The sequence below is a fragment of the Chaetura pelagica genome, unplaced genomic scaffold (assembly GCF_000747805.2).
Source record: "Chaetura pelagica isolate M959 unplaced genomic scaffold, ChaPel_1.0 scaffold405, whole genome shotgun sequence".
In the NCBI taxonomy this organism is placed as follows: domain Eukaryota; kingdom Metazoa; phylum Chordata; class Aves; order Apodiformes; family Apodidae; genus Chaetura; species Chaetura pelagica.
Genome location: NW_009953489.1, coordinates 3,580,149 through 3,603,279, shown reverse-complemented (window position 1 = coordinate 3,603,279; position 23,131 = coordinate 3,580,149). Strand labels below are relative to the sequence as shown.

The 23,131-nt window shown below is 47.8% G+C and overlaps 1 protein-coding gene across 2 annotated transcripts in view; it reads left to right on the top strand.

The window, feature by feature from the left end:
• COL5A1 (collagen, type V, alpha 1) overlaps window positions 1-23,131 on the top strand; it is a 144,887-nt gene that overhangs the window by 61,551 nt on the left and 60,205 nt on the right. For both annotated transcript variants that reach the window (XM_009998856.1, XM_009998855.1), the window contains exons 5-12: window positions 5,353-5,484; window positions 7,275-7,421; window positions 7,578-7,826; window positions 11,981-12,133; window positions 12,396-12,452; window positions 16,369-16,410; window positions 16,725-16,787; window positions 22,477-22,551. In XM_009998856.1, coding sequence (XP_009997158.1) covers window positions 5,353-5,484; window positions 7,275-7,421; window positions 7,578-7,826; window positions 11,981-12,133; window positions 12,396-12,452; window positions 16,369-16,410; window positions 16,725-16,787; window positions 22,477-22,551 — 918 coding nt within the window. The remainder of the gene's footprint in view (window positions 1-5,352; window positions 5,485-7,274; window positions 7,422-7,577; window positions 7,827-11,980; window positions 12,134-12,395; window positions 12,453-16,368; window positions 16,411-16,724; window positions 16,788-22,476; window positions 22,552-23,131) is intronic.

Below are 23,131 nucleotides of genomic sequence, written 5' to 3'. Positions count from 1 at the left end.
AAACTTCTACCCTTCTTCTATTTAATTAAACCTCTTTTATTCAAAGAAGGGCTCGGAAGAGGCTCCTCTCTGAGTGCCAAAAGCCAGAGAGAGCCATTCTTGTGGTAACTGGTGCCTGAGAGGGGAAATAGCAGAGATCTCACAGCAAACCTGCCCCGTCCGTTCCTGCAGCTCCTCACTGCAGGATGGGGAACCAATGGGGAACCAAACATCCGGGCTGGTTTGTCCAACCCACCAGGCATCTGTAGCTGACTCATGACTGCGTGTGAGTCAGACCTGTTTAGTTTTTCAGCCAGACCTTCCAACTGTTGCCTTCCCATTTTGTAACACGTTTTTGGTAGCCCAAAGGATGCCCTTTAGGTACCAGTTGCTCCGTCTGGTGAGGTTGCTCCTGTCTCTGGCTGGCCAGCAAGGGGATTCAGGGGACAGGTACAGAGGCCAGGGAGGGTGACAAGGCTTTGTCTGACCCCAAGGCTGCAGTTTGGCTTCTTTTCTAGAACAGCTGAGGTTAAACAAGGGACTCTGGGCCAATGCCAGTAAAACAAAGGATGCTGTGAGCAGTTATTGTACCTCTGCCCTGGGGGTTTCACTACTCTGGCAGAGCTAGGGGCACACTGAGCTCTGGGTCACTCCTTCCCTTCTGCAGACTTCTCTGATACCTCTTGGACTCCAACCTGTGCAGAGAAAAAGCTGCTCAGAGCCCTGGACTGGGGCAGCCACTGTGTCCTCAGGAGAGAGCCATTATGGGCAAGCACTGATGACAGGTTTTATCAAGTGGAACATCTGAGGGCTGGCAGGCTGTCTCAGAGACAGGGATTAAGTTTTTTGGAAGCTCACTGGTGGCTGGGATCCCTAAGCTTTCACTTCATCATAGAGCTGCATTGAACCACTGCCACCTGACTGGGTTTGCCTCCTGGAACCAGTGAGTTTGTCCCAATAAAACTCAGCACCATCCCAATGGCTTCCAGTCATTCTGCTGAATTTTATTTTTGTGTGTGACACTTGTGCATCCTGAGCCTGTAGTTATCCAAATGAAATGTAGGAGTTTAAAAAACCACACATCAAGCAGTGTTTATTCTTGTGGATGTTAAGAGTCTCTAAGACTTCTGGGCTAAGCCAGTAAAGCAACAGCCCAGTTAATGATCAGTGCATTGCAGTGAGAGCCCTGAAGAGCCCCAGTATTTATGGAGCTGCTGCCAATGCCAGATGAAGTCACTCCCATTATCCTCACCAGCTGTTTGTTTTGTTGAATCCCAGCGATTTCTCCAAGTTACTGAAGTTGATGTCATTGGAAGTGATGGGACATTTTTGCACACATATAGAATAAGTGCTAAAAAATGCTCCAGAAGAGCTTTTCCAGTCTTGTCTGGGAGCTGGCTGGGGAGTTGAATTAAACTGGCTTCATGGAACTTAATCCATAAAGCAAGTGAGTCACCAGGCATAAATGGCTTTACCATAAATGTCAGACAGATTCTTACTGGTCGTGACAATCAGCACTCACATCTGTTAGGTGGAGCAAATAAAAGCCTCACAATTCACACTCATTTTCATGAATGTACTGTCCTGTCTCTTTGTCTTCATAGGAAGCTTTAGGAGTAAAGGTCAAAAAGTGATTTATTCCCCTTTTTAAAAACTAGCTCTTCTGATGGCTGAAATATCTGGTATTTTCAGGCAAAAACTGACCTTTTTTTCTCCAGTTCCAATTTTTTTAATCAAACTAGGATAGTGCAATTGTGCCTCTGTGTGCTGGGAAGTACCCCAGTTACTGGAGCACTTTCTTGAGATCTCTGTCTCCAGATGTGCCCAACTTGTTCACATGCCAAGAAAGGACCTTCTGCCCCATCTGCAGGGGTGGCTGGGGCTGGAGGACACTGTCCTGGTGACCTCTCCTTTGAAGCAATGCTGGTGTGTTCCTGACTTAGCTCTTTACTTGAAAATTAGTCTTAACCCAAGTTACATGACTGATAAATCTTTCTTGGTATAATTGGAAGTTCTGTCTCTTACAAAGACTTCATGGAAAATCCAAAGATATTGCATGTTGGGGGTGGAAATTAATGGTGTCTTCATTATTGCTGTTCTTGCTGAGAAAAGCAGATGCTGACATAGGAAGGAGAGAAGCTCAGGTACTTTCCCATAACAGGGAAACAAATGGACACTTGAGCGAGGAAAGGGAGAGGAGCTGGGGCTGCAGCCTTTGTCAGCCCACACTGGGGCTGGGGACACTCATCTCTTGGTGAAATTTATTAGCAGCAACACACTTGAGAGGACACAAAAGGCTCCCCAGCCTCCCAGCATGGCTTGCTCTATTTAAAGTGAGCTTTTTAAATGAAAGAAATGGGGCTCTTGACAGCAGAGCTTTGTGCATCTTTTGTGAAGTTTAGATAGTGGGGCTTTTTATTACTGGCTAAATTAGCCCATTTTATTGTTTTGCACTGAGGGATGAGGTCAGTTAACTGGGAATCTTGCTAACAAGGTTTCACTCCTGTCTGGTTTGTACAAGTGTTAACAGTGGGTACCCACCAGGGCTGAGCACTTGCTGTTAATGAAACAAAGATGAATGAGCTCTCCTCCTTCCCCACCACTGAGCTGCTCAACCCATGTCAGTGGACTTGAGCTCCAATGCTCCCTGGGGCTCTCATTCTTCCAAAATCAGGTGTATTGGTTTTCCTTCTGATTTTACATGCTTGCACGATGCTGCTGAAACAACAAGAAAAGGAAGGATTTGCTGGGCAGGGTGATTGATTTGGCTTGAAAAGGAAATGGGAAAAACAGTAGACACATTGAATGATACTTGTGAAGCGTGGCGAGCTCTGAAGGAACTGTCTGATGGAGCTCACACTTCTTCCTGGCACCCTTAGCCTACCAAACTTATTCAGTTACGTGCTGATTTTCTCAGATTCTTGACCTTTGGTGTGTTGGTTGAGGCTGAGATTTCTGTCGTGGCCCCAGGACTTGAGCCTGTGGCTCCTGGGACTGGCAGGTGAAGTTCTTCCATGTACTCAAAGGTGCTGCCAATGCCTGGAGCCATTAGACCATTGGATGTTCTTTTCCTGTTGTGCTTCAGGGAAGCTGGGTGGGATCAAGCAAGGATTTCTCCCCATGTATAGCTCAGGAGCTGCCATCAGCTGAGAGTAAAAGGAGGCTCAGCCTTAGCAAATTCCTCCTTTGCTTAACCTTTTGCACTGTGTTCAGCCAACATGCCTTTCTTTGCTTTATCTGTTCCTCAAGGAAGCACAGTTATAGCTGTGGTCACTTATAGGCTGCAGACTATCAGCTCTCCTTGAGGTGTAAATCCAGCCTTATCAGTAAGAAAAAGCTTTCAGCCTTACTTCCTTGCCTCCTGGAGACAAGGAATAAGTCTGCTTTTGTGGCTGTTCTATTTCAGCTTATCCCAACATTCTCTGTAAGCCTGTGGAAACTGGGGAGCTTTAACCACCTAAGTGAGAGAAGGGAATAAATGGCTTAGCTCGGGTGTCAGTGAGGGGCAAGGGGTGGCTGAGCTCTTGTGTGCAGAAATAGCAGCTGGAAGGATTTTCATGTCAGCAACTTTAGGCAAATTGCTTTGACCAGGTTGGGCATCCTCCACTGGAGGGAGCTCCAAAGGGGCAACCTGTTGCCCTGAACTGCCTCTGAAGACAAGGATGACAATATCTGGTGTGAGTAACCCCCTAACACTCCCCCAGCTCCTTCAAGTCTCTGCTCAGGGCTGGTTGGTGTCCTCTAGGTCACACCATGGCCAGGTTCCCCATGCAGGTCCCTTTGTCAGGTGGTGGTCAGAGCTGGCTGGAAATGAGAAATGTTCTCTGAGGCAAAAACTTGGCATTTTCTGTTTTCCCAGTACTTCATCCCCTTTTTTGGTGGTTACATTGAAAATGAAAAAGCCAGAACAGTAATGACATTGCTGCTGTATGGATTTATATTAAAGGGAGAAAAGGAAGGAAATACCATTTCTCTTCCTTAAAATAGAAAACTGAAAACCCATTTGCAGACATTTTCATTTTGTGAAGGTTATTCACGTGAAGCAATGATTAAAGGTTAAACCAATGCTCAATTTTTTGGTAACTTGAGTAGCATCTGAGAAGTTACAGTGAGCTGAGACAGATGTGATAACCTGGAGATGCAGGAGGGGAACCACAGGCAGCTGTGAGCTGCCCCTTGGAGCCTGGCAGGACGTGGCCAGCTCTGCATGGTCCTTGCAGCCTTCTTTTCCAGCATCACCCACAGCTGGACTGAGTTCAGCTTGCATGCATAAGGGCACATTTGGCCCACGATTTCAGAACTATCCTTTGGTTTGTTTCCCACAGGGCTGCTGGCTGGCCTGGCCAGACTGCCTGTGCAGCTTCTGGTTCCCATTACGTGCCGACATCATCCTCCCAGTTTTGCTGCAACGCTTCTGCTTTTCCCCTGATGCTTTTGGCTATGTTTTCCTACTATTTAATAAGATTTTTTTTTTCCCCCTAATTAAAGTATCATCTCTAATAATCCAAGTAGTAAAGTCTTGCCTTATGCAACTGCCTACTCAGTAAACTGGTTGTTGGCCTTGTGGTTGAGCAGTTCTTAGGAAACTAAAGAGCAATTTCTGCTCTGACCTTGGGGCTGTGGCTGCATCATGTTTTGTTTGCTGTATAGTTAAGTGTTCTTTCAAGCAGCCTCAGTGTCTTGTGAACTTGCTCTGCACCTGGTTTTCAGGAAGCCACTATGAACCTCTTCCCTCTTAGCTTTTTCTGACCATTGGATGCATTTCTAATCTTTCTGCTGCGCCGTTGTGGGTGGAAAATCGAGGTGTGGCAAAGGTGTAGAAAGGGGGAGTGATGTCTCTTATGAGACCAACTTATGGGATGGGAGAAGCAGAGAGGTTTTAAGGCCAAGAAAACATAATTTCAACTGGATATGCAACTCTGGAGCCCTGTCGAGCTGCATGGGACCCAGCAGGAAAGGAGATTTTTATTGTCCACAGGACACAGCAGGTTTGGGGCATGTTGAGCCCTTTTCCCTTATTTTGACTACATTTGCCTTGCCCAGGGCTGTCAGCACTGCTGTGTTGTTGGCCTGGGGATGATCTCTCTGTAGACACTTAACTTTTGGGAAGGTGCATCTGGAACCAGACGTGAAGCACAGCAGCTTCACACCTCGTGGAACAGCCTTAGATAAGTGGCTGCCTGACCCAGCCCTGGATGTGGAGGGTTTTTGTCTTGTTATCTCAGGTGACACGTGCATGTCAAGGAGCTGGCCCTGCCAAGTGTTTTGCCTTTCCTTTCTTGGTGGTGTTGTATACCCCTTGACTGCAGCCTGGGGCTGGTGGCTCCACTTGCACCATCCATCTCCCTGACACTCCATCTTTCCTTCCCCCAGGGTGACATCCAGCAGCTCCTGATTGTGTCGGACCCCCGAGCAGCCCACGATTACTGTGAACACTACAGCCCTGACTGTGACACGGCCATCCCCGACTCCCCCCAGTCCCAGGACCCCAACCAGGATGAATATGTAAGTCTCTTGCATGAGCCAGAGGGCTCAAGGTGGTGGCAGGGGCTAGGGATGCTTTGGGGGCAGCAGCATCCAGCCCCACACTGTGATGGAAACACAATCAGCTCCTTCCTCCCCTTCACGTTCCCTGCAGCTCAAGTCACAGGCTGAGACAAAAGGTTGTTTTGAGGATTTGCAAGCTCTGGTCTGGGCTCTGTTGCCTTGGCTCTTGCCCTCAGGAGTTTCCCTTACTTTTCCCATGTGCAGGGACTGAAATTAATATTCATTTGGAGTTTAAAAATTTGCAGGAGAGGCAACCTGTGCCAAGCATGAAATACTGACCTCCTTGGTGGGTCAAGTCCTGTGCAAAACAGGCACCTGTTCCTAAATTTCAGTTTTTACTGATGAATGTGTAAAAAGCCTAAACAGTTTTGTTTCAAGAATAATGGAAAACGCAGATGTTAAAGGAAGGGGAAACTTTTTTTGCCCATGTATCTGCCATTTGAACTTCACTTTGGCAGAACCACTCCCAGCTCATCCGTACGACCTGCTGTACTCAATTGGGTTTTTTTCTAGAGTTTCCCTCAGATCTTTTCTTTGAAACAAGAAAGAAAAAACAGATACAGGATTTCTGCAGCTCAATTAGAAATGTCTGTGTGTGGCTGATTTCCTGAAGAGCATCACCTGAATTTTTTACATATTTTTCAGAGGTCTTGGACTCAGCAGTTACAGCATCTGGTGTCCTCAGCTGCTTCTCAGCATCTTGGCTCCTCTCTTGGTCTGATTTGCTGGTCCACCTGCTCTTTTGTCTTCAGCAGGTCTCGGGTTTGTGGGCTGCTGCTGAGTACCCACAAAACTGTGATGCCATCAGCTTGGTCCAGCTTAAATTTGGGATTGAATTGCCCTGCAGCAAGCAGGGCTTTGGGGAGCAGAGCAACGCTCGCACACGAGGCACAGCCGCCCAGTCCCGGGCAAGTGCCGTGACCGCTTTGCCTGCACTTCTGGAGAAACAATAAATAAGTAAAATAAAATAGACTCCAGTGCGATCAGAATATGTGGTAGTAGGAAAATAAAACTGCTTTCAGAGCCAGCAACTCAACAAGGGCTGGCTTGTCTTTGGGCTGCATTGCTCCATGTAAGAATAACTCTTCCACGCGCCAGAGCCTGCTGCCAGCGTGAGCCATGGCAAAGAGATTTGCCATGTCTGGCTCTAACCAAAGGTTTTGTTTGTATTTCATCTTGAAGAGTGACTGACGCCTTGTGGAAAACGTGGAAAAGATCTTGTTTCTGAAGGCCCCTGCCTGCTGGCCACGGGTGGATGGGGAGTCCCAGGGATGCTGTTAGTGCAGATGGATGTGTGAAAGTAGCATCGCTGCTTCTCAGAGCAGCTGTGCAATGCAAGTGTTTTCTTTCTCCTCTGTGAACAGGTCAGATGGGTGACCTGGCAGGTCTCAACAATCTGAGGTTTAAAAAAAAAAAAAAAAGGTTTTTTTTTCTTGTTGAATTTTGTTCTTGTGGGTGAGTGAATTGCTGCAGGGTATGTTAACCCCCTCTGAGAAGGGAGAATGTGCCACAGGACCAATGGGTGATCAGGAACCTCCTCAAATTGCAGCCGTTGCCAAAGAAGCCTGAAGCCAGGCTCTTGGTGAAGGTGTCACAGAAGCTGGTGAACAAAAAGAAGGGGAAGATTTCACTGCATGGATCTACATCTCAGCATGGCCCTGTGGGCATGAAGCAATGTCTAAAAGAGCTGGCAGGAAGGTGTTTGGGTGCTGCCAGCTTATTTTCTGCATCTCGTCTTCTCTTTGCAGTACACTGATGGGGAGGGAGAAGGTGACACCTACTACTATGAGTACCCCTACTATGAAGATGTTGATGAAGCTGTAAAGCCAGAAGCACCCACCACCAAACCCAGCACTCCTGAAGTGGCTGCTGGCGAGAGACCTGAAACCAAGCAGGTACCAACGCAGGGTCCTGGCACAGAGATGAAGTTGAAGGTCCCTTCCAACCCCAGCCATTCTATGTATAATTCTATGATAAATGAGGAGAAGGTGGAGGATAGTGCAGAATTTTCTTTGTTGCTCTGATTCTGGCCTTTTATTTCTGTACTGTAGGACCCTCCTGCCCCCACACCAGCACCTGATGGAGGGAACCCCGGGAAGCAGACGACAGGGGACACTACAGTGGATGACCCACTCGTGGATGAGTACAACTATGAAACCATTAATGAGGAGTACTTCACACCTCTCCCCTATGAAGATGTCAACTATAATGAAGAAGTAGACACCCAGGGTGGACTCACTGAAAATGCTGTGGAAGCTGAACTCCCCACAAGTACCGTCATCACCTACAATGAGACCGATGTAATCTTAATTAACAGTGTTTTGTTTTCTTTTTCCTTTCACTTTGTTTTTAATTGATTCTGGTGTTTCATAGCCCTGAGAGCAAAGGAGATGTGATAATTTGGATGGTAAATCTGCACGTGGTTTGGGCAGCTGCTGGAAAGGGAAAATTCTTGTGAAATATGTTCTCTCCAGATATTTCAGGGTGTGGAACACAGATTTAGAATTTGGTTAAAGAATATTCCCCTGGAAACACTTGTTCATATTGACATCTGCATTTCCCTGTGCAAAGTGCTTATCTGACAAAAAGAAAAATGAGGGTTGATGTTAAAATCTAAGTAAAAGTATTTTATTTCAAAGCTATTAATATAAATCCTTAAAATGTTTATTTGATGGGGGACATCAATATTTTTCATTTTGTCATTCCCATCAAATAGCATCTCTATGTTTTGCAGATTGTGATTTCAAAAAAACCCCACATTTCAGCACTGAGGCAAGTCCTTGACTCCAAACAACTGCTCACCCAGAGAGGGCCTCTCCATTTTGTGCACAGATCTGCTCAAAGCTGAGATCAGTCCAGATCCCCCAGCTGCCATTTCTGTTGGACAGATTATGTTTTTAGTTACCTTTCATGTGCTTTGACTGAAACATGTTGCACTTGAGACCCTTTTGTCCTTAAGACTTGCCCAGTTCTTGCTTTTTATACCAGTGCTCAAAGAGATGAACATTGGTCTCATCCTTAGAAGAGACTGAGATGAATTGTTGTGCAGCTGTGTAGCTCATTCTGCAAGGCAAGAACTACAGTAGACAAGGCAAGTTCTTGATTATCCAGGATCATCAGCAAGGGGAGTCAATAGTGGGATAACATTTTCTGGGAGGTAGGATGGGACTTGGCAGACTTTTGTGGTTCCTCCTCCAATGGAGAATTACTGAGTTACTCCAGACTTTCTGGGAGGTGCTGGGGGGTGGCAAAAGAGACAGGAAAAGTTGGCCAATGTATTTGGAGTTGGACTTGGAAGCTTGAATGAAAAGGTGTTGGGGAAAGTGTCCAAGCTGAGCAGCTGGAGCAAGGCAGGAGGGGAGCCAGCCACCCTGGGGGCTGGAGGTGGGGATTGAGTCCAGCCAACTGGGCATGAAAAAGCAGTGGAGGAGGCTGAGCAGCCCAAAATGATGCACAGAGGAAACCAGAGAAGGCTCCAGCGTATCGAGGAAGTGAGTGCCAACCTGAGGGAACCTGTGGATGGGAAACTGCTCTGTTCCCTGACAAAGAGCCAGAAATCTTTGGCCAAGCTTGAACTTTCTAATGGAGAGGAATTAAGGATTGGATAACTTGGCCTTAAAAAAAAAATAAATTGGAAGAGGAAATAAGAGGCTCATGAGCCACTTTAGTTGTTAGGAAAAAGAAGTAGAAGAGGAGGAAAGTTCAGGTGGGGAAGCACAGGGTGAAGCTTTCCCACATTGGGAGCTCAGCCTGCTCCCAGCAGGCATCTCATGTGCCAAGTGTCCCCCTCCAGCAGCTCCAAGAGGCAGTGTTTGAATGGGGAGAGTTGTGGGGCTGCTCCAGCAAATCTCTGCTGATGAGCAGAGAAAAGGACACAACTTGTCTGGCTGGAGGAGATTCTTGTGCAGTGAAGCGAAGTCTAACAGAGTGTGACATGGGGAAGGCTCTCAAAATGTGCCAGCCTGAGGGACAAATCCCCAGGGGGGTAGGGATTTCAGGTTTAGACCCCAGAGTGGGAGCTAAGCAGCCACAAACTCCTGGGGAAATTGAATCCCTTAATCCAGCAGCAGGCCAAGTTGCTTTATGAGCAATATGGAAGTGAGGATCAGGAGCTCGTGTGTGTAATTGCCTGCCTAATACCTGTTATTAGAAACAGGGGTTCAGCAGGAGATAGGCTACTAAAGTGCTTGGAGAAGTTTATTTGCTCTTAAAATATACATATAAAAAATTCCGTAAGTGTTTTGGCTACTTTAGGAAGGAAAGTAAGTGCTTGTGGCCACAAGTAAGTGCTGTAATTTCAAGCTGCTCCAGGATCCTGCCTGCAGCCAGAGCCCCCATGCTCCAGCACAGGAGTGGGAGCATGTGGCAGGGGTGGGCAGGGACACTGGGTGTCCCCAGGCTGCCACTGGTGCCAGCCCTGGCACTGTCACTGGAGCTCATGGGGCCAAACAGGACAACGTGGGGCTGGTGCAATGGTCATTCCTTTCCCAGGGCTCTTGCACCACTGGGACGTGTCCCTTGCTGTTGAGAGTTCACCTGTGGGCGTTCTGGGAAGACTGTAATTCCTACGATGGGAACTGAAAGAGGATTTAGTTTTACACAAGTGAAACTTCATGGAGCCTGTGCTGAAGAGGTTTTGGAGGCAGATGCAGTTCAGGAACTCCCCTGGGCTTGGGTTTCATTATGGCTAATAACTCCCTGATAAATGCCAGTGAAGCAATTCCAAGAGTTAGCAGGCAGCAACACTCCTGTGAACCAGGGGAGCTGGGGACAGATAGCTCCTGTTCACTGCCTGCTCTTTGTCAGGCAGTTTGCTTTACTTGTCCAGATGCAGAGACCAGAGTTTCCTACCAGCACCTCCTCTGAAGGGAAGGCTACAAGGTGATTTAAGTGAAGCTGTTACCAGGGAAGGAGAACTACAGGATTTTGCACACTGAGTTTTTGGACCTCATCTCGTTGAGGACTGTTTTCTGATTCAGCCTGTCTACCAGCATTGAGGGATTATTTTTAGGCTTTTGTTTTTGTTCTTCTCCAAAGCACCTGCAAATCTCAGCGTGGAGAACTTTCCTCTTCTGCCTAGTTATTCAAAACGTGTCTTTCCATGCAAATTGATTTGGGAATCTTAATCAAAACATCAAACCAGACATTTTTGACATGAATGTGAATAACTACAATTTGAAAAAAGCTTGCTGTGTTATCCTGGAAGTCTTACAGCAAAGGAACTAGATTTTAGGGTTTCAAAGTGCAAGCCTAGGCAAAAGGTTCCAAGCAGGATAAAAAAAAAAAGCATGTGATGGTGCCAGATCCATTTGGATGGTGCAAAGGAAAAATGATGCAGCTTCCAAGTTTTCTAATTGAGTAATTGCCAAACTGTAATTTCTGCACAGACCAGTTGGTATTTGCAGAGGTATAAAAGGTGGGATCACAGCCTTAGCACTGGGCTTATTCTTACTTTAAAACTTTTTGAATTTGTATACAGATGCTGGTGCTTATGGGTTCTGAGCAGTGTTGGCACAGAAACAAGTCTGCAAGTGCTGGTGGCATTGAAGGGGTTTTGAATTGATTGTAGTGAGGGGGTAAATTCTCTGGGAAACACTGGAAATAATTCAATTTGTGGCCCATTTTGGTCATTACTTGGATAGGAAAGAAGGAAAGAAAGAAACAAAATTATCAGGATATTTTCTTTACCATGTTTCTCAGACTGAAGGGATGCCAAGAGACAGTTGCCTGCCAGGCTGCAGGAAGCACAGGAGTGTGGAGAGAAGCAAGGAAATTGTGATACTTGTCTGGATGTCCTTGCTTGTGGCCTGTAACAGCTGTTGCTGTAAGGATTTAGGAAGGATCCAGGGATTAATGCATCAGATTTGTAACAATTTCTTTGGACAAGCACAATCTCAGCTTGGACCCCAGACTAAACAAACGGGAGGTTTTTGTAGAAAAGAACTCGGATTTTTCCACATTTCCTTGTGTAATCAGACACTCTTAATAACACGTTGTGGTTTTGATGTGCATTTAAAATATGTGACTGGATGTGTGACTTTTTACGCTTCATGATCCAGAGTCTCCAACACTGAGGCTGGGAGAGATGAGGAGGAGTTTGAAATTTCCATTTCCTGTTTCTTTAGAGCTTCAGTGTTTGCAGGAGCCTCCTGACATGAGCTGCTGCCTTGTGCTGTGTCCTCTTTTCCTTGCTCAAACTTTTACACTCACAACGTTGTTTCACGGGTCGTTGGAGAAGTCTTCATGAAATGTCATGAAGATCCTCCCAGCCTTCTTGCCTGCTGTTGGAGAAGACCCTTGGAGGTCACTAGAGACCTTAAAATCCCAGAATTTAACTCTTTTTGTGCTTTTGTTTGCAACTATTATTATAAACCTTCTCTTTGCAAAACCCACAGTGTTCCCCTTAGATTTCCAATGTGTGCAGCCTAACATGTTGCTGCTCTTTTGCTTCCAGGCTGCTCAAGGAGGAGATGACCTGGATAAAGACTTCACGGAGGAAACAATAAAAGAATATGATGGGAATTACTATGATAACTATTATGACCGCACAGTCTCTCCTGACATTGGCCCTGGCATGCCTGCTAACCAGGACACCATCTACGAAGGGGTAAGAGGGTTCATTTTCCACCCTACTTCAAGATGTTTGCTTTCCCATAACTTGTAGCATTGGGATTAGCAACACAAGCACCAGTGGGAACATCTCACCTGGGTTCATCCACCATGTGCCTGTTGCACAAGGCAAGGAGGTGACCTGTTTCATTTCTACCTGAACATCAGCACTCCCAGGACCTCCAGATCCTACTCAGAGCAGTGATGCTGGTGATGTCCTCTTTGACTGTCTGGCTTTGTCTTGTCTTTGTGTGCTGCAGATTGGTGGCCCACGGGGTGAGAAGGGACAGAAGGGGGAACCAGCCATTATTGAGCCGGTAAGGACCAGCTGGGCTTTTGGGGTCTGGGTTGGTGTTTTTCCCCCGTGGAAAAAGGTACAAGAGGTGTGTTTGGTAGGGCTTGGTGCTCCCAGTGGTGGAAAAACTCATGGAAGAACTACTCAGTTCATTTTGAAACCTTCTAAGAGAAAATGCTGTCATTATTATTATTATTATTATTTAACTTCAAGAACTGACCTAAATTTGGAAGGAAGTGCAAAACATCCCATGAAATGTCTCATTTACTAAAATAAAAATTAGGCCATCTAGAGAGGAAGTAATAGGCAGTGGGCATGTCTCACTTCTCTGGGGATTTGGAAGTGTCCCTGGCTGGGCAGTGACCCTGCTCCCCTGAGCACCAGGTCACATCCTGACCTGAACTTGCAGCTTGGGGCTTTAATTGTGCAACTAACGAGTTAATCTCTGTGGAAATAAAAAGGTTCTCCTTGCACACAGCTGTGGAAGAGCAGAGATTTGCTCCTGCCTCAGGGTCCTACCAGCTTTCCACTTTCAGAGAAACTCTGTGCTGTCCTGGGAGTGGAACCTGGAACTTTATTTCTGGCCTGGCCTGCTTCTGAGGTTATTTTTCCTTCCAAAACACAGTTACAAACTGTCTGTGCCCTTTGCAATCTGCAAGAAATGTGGGTGCCCAACTGAGCACCCCTTGAGGTGAAGATGGAGCTGATCCTCAGCTCTCCTGGCTGGTGCTTGCTCAGAGGGCTGAGTTGAGCAGAGTAAGTGGCTTTGGTCTGGCCGTGGGTCTGTCCCTTGTTGTGTCAGGATGCTGAGGTACCCCCAGGCTGGAAATGGGAATGTGGGTCCTTAGAACCACCTCCCCTGAGCCTCATCTCTGAAGGGCCAAGCACATGCTCACTGTGCACCAGCAACTCAATTAACCTGGTTTCCCTTGGCAGAGGGGCCACCAGCAGCACTTCCCATCCCTCACAGGCCATTCCTTCCCTTTTAATTCTCCCTCCCTTTGCTTCTGTTCCTGACACTTCTGCAGACAGCAGAGGGGCAGCTGGGGTGAGCCTGGGGTGCAGCAGCAAGGCTTGAAAAGCCTTGAACCGAGTGCCTTAGAAGTGTATTTCTGACCTTTCCTGCACATGAAAGGCAGAGTGAGCAAGTTGCTTAGCAGAGATGTGGGAAAGGTGGGGGCAGCTGAACACCCCCAGGAGCAGAAACCCAGCCTGCCCCGTCCAGAACCAATCTGAAATGCTACAAAGCAAACAAAATAGTTAAGTTTAATCATCCAGAAAGAATTTGGCTGCCTCCACTGTTTCAAAACACTGGGACCGTGCACAGCTTTTGCCAGAAAGTAAACAAGACCAAATGCAGCTTTTCCCTCTCTGTGCAGTTCCTCTTTAGCAGGGAAAAATTCAGGTTTGCTGTGCTTTTGGGCTCCTTTTGATCTTAATTTTTAATTTTATTTTTTTTCAACGGGAGCTGCAGCAGAGGGGGGAATAAAAACCAAAGGCAGGAGTGGGATTCTGCTGGGTTTTATCTCCCTTTCCCTGAGCTGCCTGCCCTTGCAGCCCGGCTCGGTGCTGACGCTCGCTGGAGCCGCCGGGCAGCGCAGGGGGAGCAGGAGGGATGCAGGCAGGGATGGTGCTGGCATCTCCCTGTGTCCCAGCTCTGGAGGCACCCGGCTGCCTTCCCCTCCTCCCCAAACCTTTCCTGACCTTCGTGGGTGCTCACACCTGCCTTCAGGAAGGGTTTGATCAGCCTCTCTGTGGCGGCACCGTGGGATGCAGCCAGCTCTGGTTCTGTGACAGCATCTTCACTTGTGAGTAGCAATTGACACACTTGGGTGTTGATAGAGTGGAACCAACACCCTGTTTTCCCCAGGGACAGTCCCAAATTCATGGTTTGCTTGCTTACCCCCAAGGCAATCACCCTCTGTGGCATCCCCCACTGGTCCCAAATCCCTCCCATGTTTCCATCTCTCCTGTTGATGAGCAGTCATATGAACAGCAGAGCTTTCTTGCAGAGGACAATCTCCAGATGTCCCTGAAGCTGGAGCTCAACATAAACCAACAGATAAATATGGGAAGATGCCAAAGATGTTTGCATTTCAAATTGGCTAATTAGTCCTGACTTCTCCCCCATGCTGAGGAGCATCCTGAGGCTCTGCAGCTGCCAATGGGGAGCAGAGCCCCAGTGCTGTGCCTGCTCAGACCGTGGTAATTCTGGCACCAGCAGCTCAAAAATGTCCTGGGGAGACCTATGTGGGTCATGGCTCTTTGCTCTTTGCCCAGAAAGAATTGCTAATTTCTGGTTTGGAGCCTGCCACACCAAAATGTGCCATCACTGGTCTCAGCAGGGATGGGCCTTGGGGTGTCTGCATGGGGAAAGGTTTGCTGGGACCTCTGGGGTTACCTGTGCAATGTCTTCATGGTGTGTCTGAAAAGGAGCCAGTGCTTAGTGGATATCCTGGGGCACAAGGATAGCTTTCCTCTTCTCCAAAGCCTCCAACAAATAGCTCAGGCTTGGTGTAAGCTGGAGAAACGTTGTGTAAGACTCACCCCTAATTCCCCCCCAGAGGAAAGCAGTGTCCCCATGGCAGACAGTGGAACTCCCATCCAAGTGGGCATGGGGTGAAGTCTGTGACCTAAATTCTTTCCTGGTGAAGAACAACTGCACAGGCATCTCTGTGTTAACAGCAGCAGCAAATTTCCCCTGACACATCCAAGGGAAACCAAAGCCAGATTTTAAACGAGGTGGTAACGAGTGGGATGGGCACTGGGAGAGACAGCAAACAGTGCTGGCCATCACTTAGTGCTGCAGGAACATGCACCCCACTGATGGAAGCAGGGCTGGTGTGTGGCAATGGAGGTATTTTACCATACTCTTTTCTCGTGTGGGCTGGGAGACTGTAGCTCTTGGGGCAGGAATGCCTGGATTTTCCTCTAGACAGTTCCAACTCTTTCAGCCCAGCCCTGGCTGCTGTGGGGTCAGCTGAGGCTTTTGGCACCAGAGCTTGAGCCCAGGAGATGGGCCAAGGGTGATTTGAGACCAGTCCCTGCACTTGCTTCCTCTGGGCTTTTCCCATACGAGCTGACTCTGCTAATCCACAGTTTTACAGGCTGATTTCCTCCCATAGGAGCAACGTCCCTGTTTGCCTATGGATAAACTGGCAAGTGCTGGGAATTCTTTGGCTTAACCTGGGTGCTGCTGGGGACATGGTCACTGCTCCAGAGGGCAGTGCTCACTGTGGGGCTCTTCCCAACAGATCACCCTGAAGCCTCCTGGAAAACATTTGCCAGGTTTATTGGGAGGTTTCTTCCTGCCTCTTACATGCTTAGGAAGGGGGGGGAAACCCACAACTTAATTCTACTGAGTATGTGACAGACCTGATTTAAGGTTATGACAAAATATTTAGATTAAAAGGGGTGGAATAATATAATTCTACTGTTTTGCCCACACAGTGATTTCCTAGGTACACGGAGTAAATCACAGCATGCAGTCTGCTGGGAAAGTAATTGAAGAAAAAAGCTTTCCATTTCATCATTAACCTTTTTTTTTCTTGTGAGCTGCTTTGGTCTAGAAGCAGCTTCTTCCTGAAGAGAAGCTGCTCTTCTGCTCCACCCCAGCTGGATGTGCCCCAGGGTCTGCCCTTTGCCTGGCCATGAGCAAAGGGAGAAGGGTTGGGGTTAGAAAGGTGACCCTGTGCTGGGGGAAAGGGCTGTTTTGTTGTGCCCTGTGTGACTCAGATGGTACTTGGCTTTTCAACGGGCAGTGGGGACACCAGAGATGTCATCCAGAGTGGAAACCCTTCAGCTCTGGGATGGTTAGACCTTAGCAGCAAGACCTGTAATATGTAAGAACAGGTAAAGCTTTGGGCTTTCCAGCCCTGTAGTCAAAGTGACTTTGAGGATGTGCCTTGTAATCACTTCTTTCTCTTCCTCCTGCCCAGGGGATGCTGGTGGAAGGCCCTCCTGGTCCTGAAGGCCCAGCAGTAAGTGGCACTTTATCTCTATAATCTTTGGAGGTCCCTTCCAACCCCCCACATTCTGTGACCCACACCCTGCACAGAAGGATGTGTGTGGCTCTGGGGTGCTGGGTGCAGGTGGAGGTCTCAGCACCCTCCTGTGCCCACACTCTGCTGCTTCCATATGCTGTGCACGTGCACATAGAGCCTCGGGGCCCATTTCTGGTGCAAAAATAAACAAAGTCCTAATTATTTCTCTGCTCGTTGTACAAATATGTTATAAATGACAGCACATTTTCCTTCAGTGACTTTTTTTCCCCACCTTGTCTTTTCTATGCTAGGGCCTTCCAGGACCTCCAGGACCAACTGGACCTGTGGGCTTAATGGGTGACCCTGGGGAGAGAGTGAGTATCTCTGCTTTTCTTCTCTTGGGCTAAAGCCTTGGGGCATTTCTGTGTGTGCAAAGTGGGGCTGTGGTGGATCACTGGAGCCCTAAAATGCTTCTCATCCTGTAACAGCGAATCTCCTCTGAGTCTCTGCTGGCAGGAGGAGGGCAGCTCCTGTTGGGATGCAGGAAGAGGAGGAGGAAGGCAGCTCCTGTTGGGATGCAGGAGCAGGAGGAGAAGGGCAGCTCCTGTTGGGATGCAGGAGGAGGAGCAGAAGGGCAGCTCCTGTTGGGATGCAGGAGGAGGTGGAGGAAGAGGAGGGCATCTCCTGTTGGGATGCAGGAGGAGGAAGAGGAAGGCAGCTTCTGTTGGGATGCAGGAGGAGGAGGGCAGCTCCTGTTGGGATGCAGGAGGAGGAAGGCAGCTCCTGTTGGGATGCAGGAGGAGGAGGAGGAGGAGGAAGGCAGCTCCTGTTGGGATGCAGGAGGAGGAGGAGGAAGGCAGCTCCTGTTGGGATGCAGGAGGAGGAGGAGGAGGAAGGCAACTCCTGTTGGGATGCAGGAGGAGGAGGAGGAAGGCAGCTCCTGTTGGGATGCAGCCCTGCAGAGCAGCGTGAGGGCCTGGAGCAGCAGCAGCACAGAAGGCCACGTGGACCTGCAGCTGCCCTCTCGCTTGAGTAAATTCATTGATTTGGGCAGGTTTGTGTGAGCAAAACAAACGGAGCTTGAAGGTTGACACAGTTTTGGTGTCTCAGCCCATCGTGGTGCTGAGCACAGTCAGAGGTTTCAGAAGAGCATCCAGTGCTGCTGCTGTGTCAGCTGGGGAATGGGGCTCCCTGCAGCCCCAGGGCAGCCTCCAGCCCTGGCCTTGGGCATCCTGACAGTCCCATCAGGAAATAGGGCAACAAATGTGCCCAGGGGTGGGGTTCAGGCTTGGGGCAGAGGACTGTTTTTCCAGAGTTTCTCTGGGAAAGCAGAGGAGAGGAGAGCAGCAGTGATGCAGGTGACAGGAGATGAGCCCCAACACAACCCTGGGCTGCTGTTGGGACTGTCCCCTGGGGGATGCAACACACCTTTCTGAGGAGGGAGCACTGATCAGCAAACACTCCCCTGCTCTGATTACTGAGATCCTGAGCATGTTTCTCAGGCTCCCTGTGGCAGGCTCACCTGCCCCACAGCATCCTCCACTGATCCAACAGTTGGTTTCCAGACAGGGACCTGCATCCTGTCTGCCTCCTGGGTATGTGGGAAGCATCTTCTGGCAGATTTTGGTTGAACCACCATTCACCATCCCACCTGCTCAGCAACAGTAAGCAGGAGATGGGAAACTGCCCCACTACAGCTTAGTGCTCTTCCAAATTGCCATCCTAAAATACCATCCCATCAGGGTGGGTTTAGGACTCTGCAGGGAACCAGCAGGAGGAGTTGCATTCCCAGCTTTCCTGCATGCTTGAGGACAGCAACCAGCTGCCTCCAAACCTTTGATATTCACCTCCCAGCCTGATGACACACAAATTGCAAAATGCAACTGCTGAGACAAATAAAACTATTGCCACCCTGCACTGGGAAGAGTCTGCTGCAGCTTCAAGGTGTACTTGATATTACCCAGGTGTTGGGGCATTCTTGTGGCAATGACCCTAACCTGGGGCCCTGGATGTTGCTGGGGTTTTTATTATTATTTATTTAATGAAGGATCTGTCTTGCTAGTCCCTGGGGCCTCGGCTGAAATTTGCTGGCTGCTGTGCTCCCACATCCCCCCTGGAGCACTGTTGTAAAGCCTCACACCTTCTTCACACTCCTGGTGTACTCTTAGTTTTTGATGGAGCAGTAATAACATTTCGTGTGGTTGGGACATGATTGAGAAGGAGGGGCCCTGCCTGGGCTGCATCCATCGGTGCCTGCAAGCTCAGGAAGTCAATACAAAGCTGTGGCTCAGCCTGTGGCCAGGAGCCAGGGCCACCACCCAGAGAAGTTGTCTTAACCCTTGAGACACTGGTCCTGGCCCCTCCTGCACTGCCCCAGCAGAAGGACCAAGGGAGGGCTCTGCATCCTTGGCTGTTAGACTTCATAGAGGATGGGCAAGTTCCCAGCAGTGGTCTAGGATTAGTCAAAAGATCTGTGTGGCTTCATCAGGCTCTTGGTGGGCTTTCATCCTTCATGGGTTCTACATATTGTCCAGCTTTCTCTTCTCCCTTTGATGTGCTGCTTCTGCTCCAAAGAATTCAGTTGCCCGGCAGGATGGATGCTGACCCTGGTGACAAGAAAGTCTGTATTTCTGTCATCAGTCCAGGCAAATGCAGACCAGGCTCCTCTTGGAGGGCCATGCAAAGCCCATCAGGAGCAGACACTGTCCCTAGTGGTGCTGCTCCACACCCTGAAATGAAAGGCACAATTTGCATTACAGCACAGAGGGCACATCCTGCTTTTCTGTGCCCTGAAGAGAATGGAATACAGCACATTGTGCTTGGAGAAGCAATGAACTTGCAGAACCAGGAACTGCAACTGTATTAAAATACTTATTTTCAATTAGAGCAGCTCCCCTTTTAATTTGTTTATTATTAACCCTGCATATAGCTCATGAATTTACATGATACTTGTGTGTGTACAGTGAGAAACATTTCTTGTGCCTGCATCTGATAGAGGGACTTTTTATTTGCAATCAGGCAGGTGCACTGAATTAATATACCAACAATATTCAGCTATGTTAATATTGGCCAACACTCATTTAGCTCAGTTTTATTCATCATGTCAGTTTGTTCATTTATCCCAGTTACTTTACAATGTGAGGAAGATCTTGAATCACTGGCAGAGCTGCAGAGCAGCCTGGTTGTGGGAGGTTTCTGAGGACTCATCTGCAGAGAGGGTGGTTTAGGATGACTTAGGCAGTGGGAAGAAGAAAATATGGCACTTGGGAGACCAGAGAATTATTTCACAGGTACTCCAGACTGGAATGAAGGAAGTGGGGAAATATGCTCCTTTGAAGGAGATGAGCTGCAGCATTAAACTAATCAACCAACCCTACTGGGTGTTGAAATCTGAGGTGTCTGGGTGCTTGGGGGGCTCCCCCCCTCTGGAGGAAGGCTGGTTGCAAAGCAGTAATTGTGTTTGCCAAGGCCATAGAGTCATTGTGTCCCAATGGACTTATTCCCCCTGAGGATGGTTTTGCATCTCAGAAATGCAATAGGTCCCTAAAACCCTTCTTGGGGTTCTGAAAGGCTTGACATTTTCAGGGTGTCCTTTTTTTCCATCAGAGGGCAAGCACTGCTTTGTCTAAGAGACCCCAAATAACTTAAAGATCTTCTGTCATGTAATTTTCTGACAAGGGCTGAAAATGGCAGAAAAATAATTTAGAGAGAGACACTTAAAGCAAAAGGGAAAGTTCAGTACTGCTGGGCACCACTTGGTCTGTCCCTGCCTGCTGCTTGAGGAGCCTGGGCACTGCCAGGGGTTTCAGCTTAAACATTCCCTTGAAATACTGCATTAGTGTTTGCTCTCAGTGGCTTTTTAAAACACTGCACCAAATGAAAGCTGAAGTCCCCATCCCTGGCTGCTACATATCAGCAAATCTCTATTTACATAATGAGTGACAGATTGACACTGCAAGCCTGACATGCTGTGTTTTTTAAAGGCTTTCATGAATTAAAATTTACCAAGTACTCCATGGGTTTGATTTTTTTCTTCCATTCTGTTGCCCCTTGCTGCTCCACCCTGCCAGGCCAGGACCTCACACACCCAACCTGAAGCAAAAAGAGGTTTGTGTAGAAAAACCCTACATCAACATTTGTTGAGCAGAGTACACAGAGATAAACAAGCTCATTCCTGATCCATCATGTGCAGGACCAGAGTTAGGAGAGAGAGAGATGGAGTTTATTATATAAAATGAGCCTGGCCTAAATTATTCATTGTGCTTCTGCTCCAACAGATGGGTCTGCCCTCTGCACCTCAGTAGTGGGCTCAGGGACCCCAGTGTTGGCCAGACTAAGTAAACAGCATGAATGTAACATCATGAGCTTGTCTGGAAAAAGGGATGGGCTGGTGTGTTGTGCAGGTCTCCCTTCAGTGCAGAGGCAGCTGCTGGATTGGTTTTGGTGGGGTTTGGGTTTTTTTTGTGGCTCTTTTTGTTGATAAATCAGTGGCTGCAGCACTGGGAGCAGCGTTATCCCTGGGGCTGGTTGAGGTGTGGAACTCACTCCTGGTCCCAGTGCTGCTCTGTCCCCCTCATCACAGGCAGGTCCAGCACAGCCCAGCAGCTCCTCACCTCCACCCTGCTGGTGGGTGCTCATTCCGTGCTTGAAAGTGGGGCTTGAAATGTGGGGTTCCTTTGTAAAGGGGAGATGATGAGGGAGATGTGAAGCAGAATGTGGCATAGAGGGCATGGAGGAAGAAGGGAGTAAAGAGATGGGAAAGATGCAAAGAGATACCCCAAGATCTTGCTGGAAGACAGTGGGGCCAGGATAACACATCCAATGTTTTGGTTCTTTGGGATTTTCATAAACCAAGGACTTTGTTATCTATTTATTTTTTTCCTCTTTTCTTCCCCACCTTTATCAACCTCCCTTTGCCTTGTGGGGTGAGTGTGTGACTTCCTGGGGCAAGGTCTGGCTCTTCTGTGTCCCTGTAGTGTGTCCATATGTGTCTGTGATTTGTGGCAGGGTGTTATTTTCACTTTTGTTTGGTGTTTGCCACAGGCTGGAGGGCTTTAGGCAGGTTGAAGAGAATGAGAACTAACCTAGATTTTTGTTGCCTGCCCTTCCTAGAGCTTTGGGTCTCAAATGATGGATTTATTTTTGGTGTTTACTATATGGGAGAATGTCCAAGTCCTCAAGCTTGAGCTGTTGGCCAGGCAGTCCTGTCTGTCTTGCCATGGAATGAGCAATGGGCTCCTCTTGGCATCACAGGGGTGGGACCAGGACACTCTAGCCTTCATCTCCTTAAGCTGGTGTGAGAATTGCACTTAGGCCCTCACGTTGAGTGGCTGGATGTCATCCTCATTTGCATGTAGGATTGCTGGATGGATGTGCAAACTTAACTTAAGCTACATGCCAAGTACACAGCTGGGAATACAAATAATCCATGGGCTGTCTTAGCAAAATTGGCCATATTTGATTATTTATGGCTTCATCAATAGATCTTTTACTGCACACTTGTATCTTTAGTGCAAGCTAAAGATACTCAACTGCTGTTAATCAGCATAAGTCCATTGAGATCCTCAGGATTCTGCTGATTTACAGCCCCTGGCAGGACTACTCCATTGTAGATGGAAGTAGCCTCATAGAGTTGAAAAAGAATGAAGACAGGAGAGAAATATTGAATTATCCAGATGATTTAACGCATATGGAAATGTACTTATTTTTTCCACAGATCTGTCTCACTGACCTGAGTTATAAAATTCCATAGGCTTTTTTAGTAGGTTTTAACAAACAGGGTCTCAATTAACTTGGAAATTGCAGAATCTTCTGTTGCTGACTTCAAAATTGCATATGGCAGACCCTGGTAATGTTTGGGTCAGGAAGCAAGAAGGGGAATTGCAGATGTGCTTCCACAAAATGTGCCATAGCCTTGGGAGGCCTCCATGCTCCATGCATGTCTGTCACGATAGGGAGCCTTTTGTGTCGTGACATATGCCTTCACAGCTGCTACTGCTTGTGGAGGGACGTGGCTAAAATGATGCTATAGAAGTTTCTTTTCATTTCTTCTTCTTTTTGTAGGGGCCACCGGGTCGCCCAGGTCTTCCAGGAGCAGATGGTTTGCCAGGACCACCAGGGACAATGCTTATGTTGCCTGTAAGTACAAGTGTAACTGAGAAAGCTTTAAAATCACTTGGGTTTCTTGGCTTTGCTGCTGCTTAGTGCCTGTTCTTGCAGGAGTCTCTCATCTCTTTTACACCAATTCACATTTTCCTTGGTATAAAAGATGGATCTGGAGGGTTCCCCTTGTAAATGCAGGTTTTGCAAAGCACTCTAAATTCTTCACTGGTCAAAAACACAGGGCAGATAGGTTAAAATTTCCAGAAGTGCTGAATAAGCTTCAGTGTTTCTGACTGATGTTGGAGAGTAGAAGTAATGAAGAAGCAACTGAGGGCTAAATTTCTAGGTAGAACTGTCTCTCCTGCAATGAGGAACCTCTAGCAGCTCTTCAAAGCAGGTGCCAAAATTGTAAGCACCTGAATGAACCAGTCTTTTTTGATGTCCAGTGGTTAGTTTGCATTGGGTGTTTTCTGCTACATGAAGCCAGCAAGTACCAAGTCAACCTTCTCAGTCCTGGGATGCTAAAGGAATGGTTATATTTTGTGTTACTTTGATAGGAGAAAATTCCAAGGAAGCCAGCTGCTGAAAATAAGTGGTTAGGTACCAAAGGGAAAGA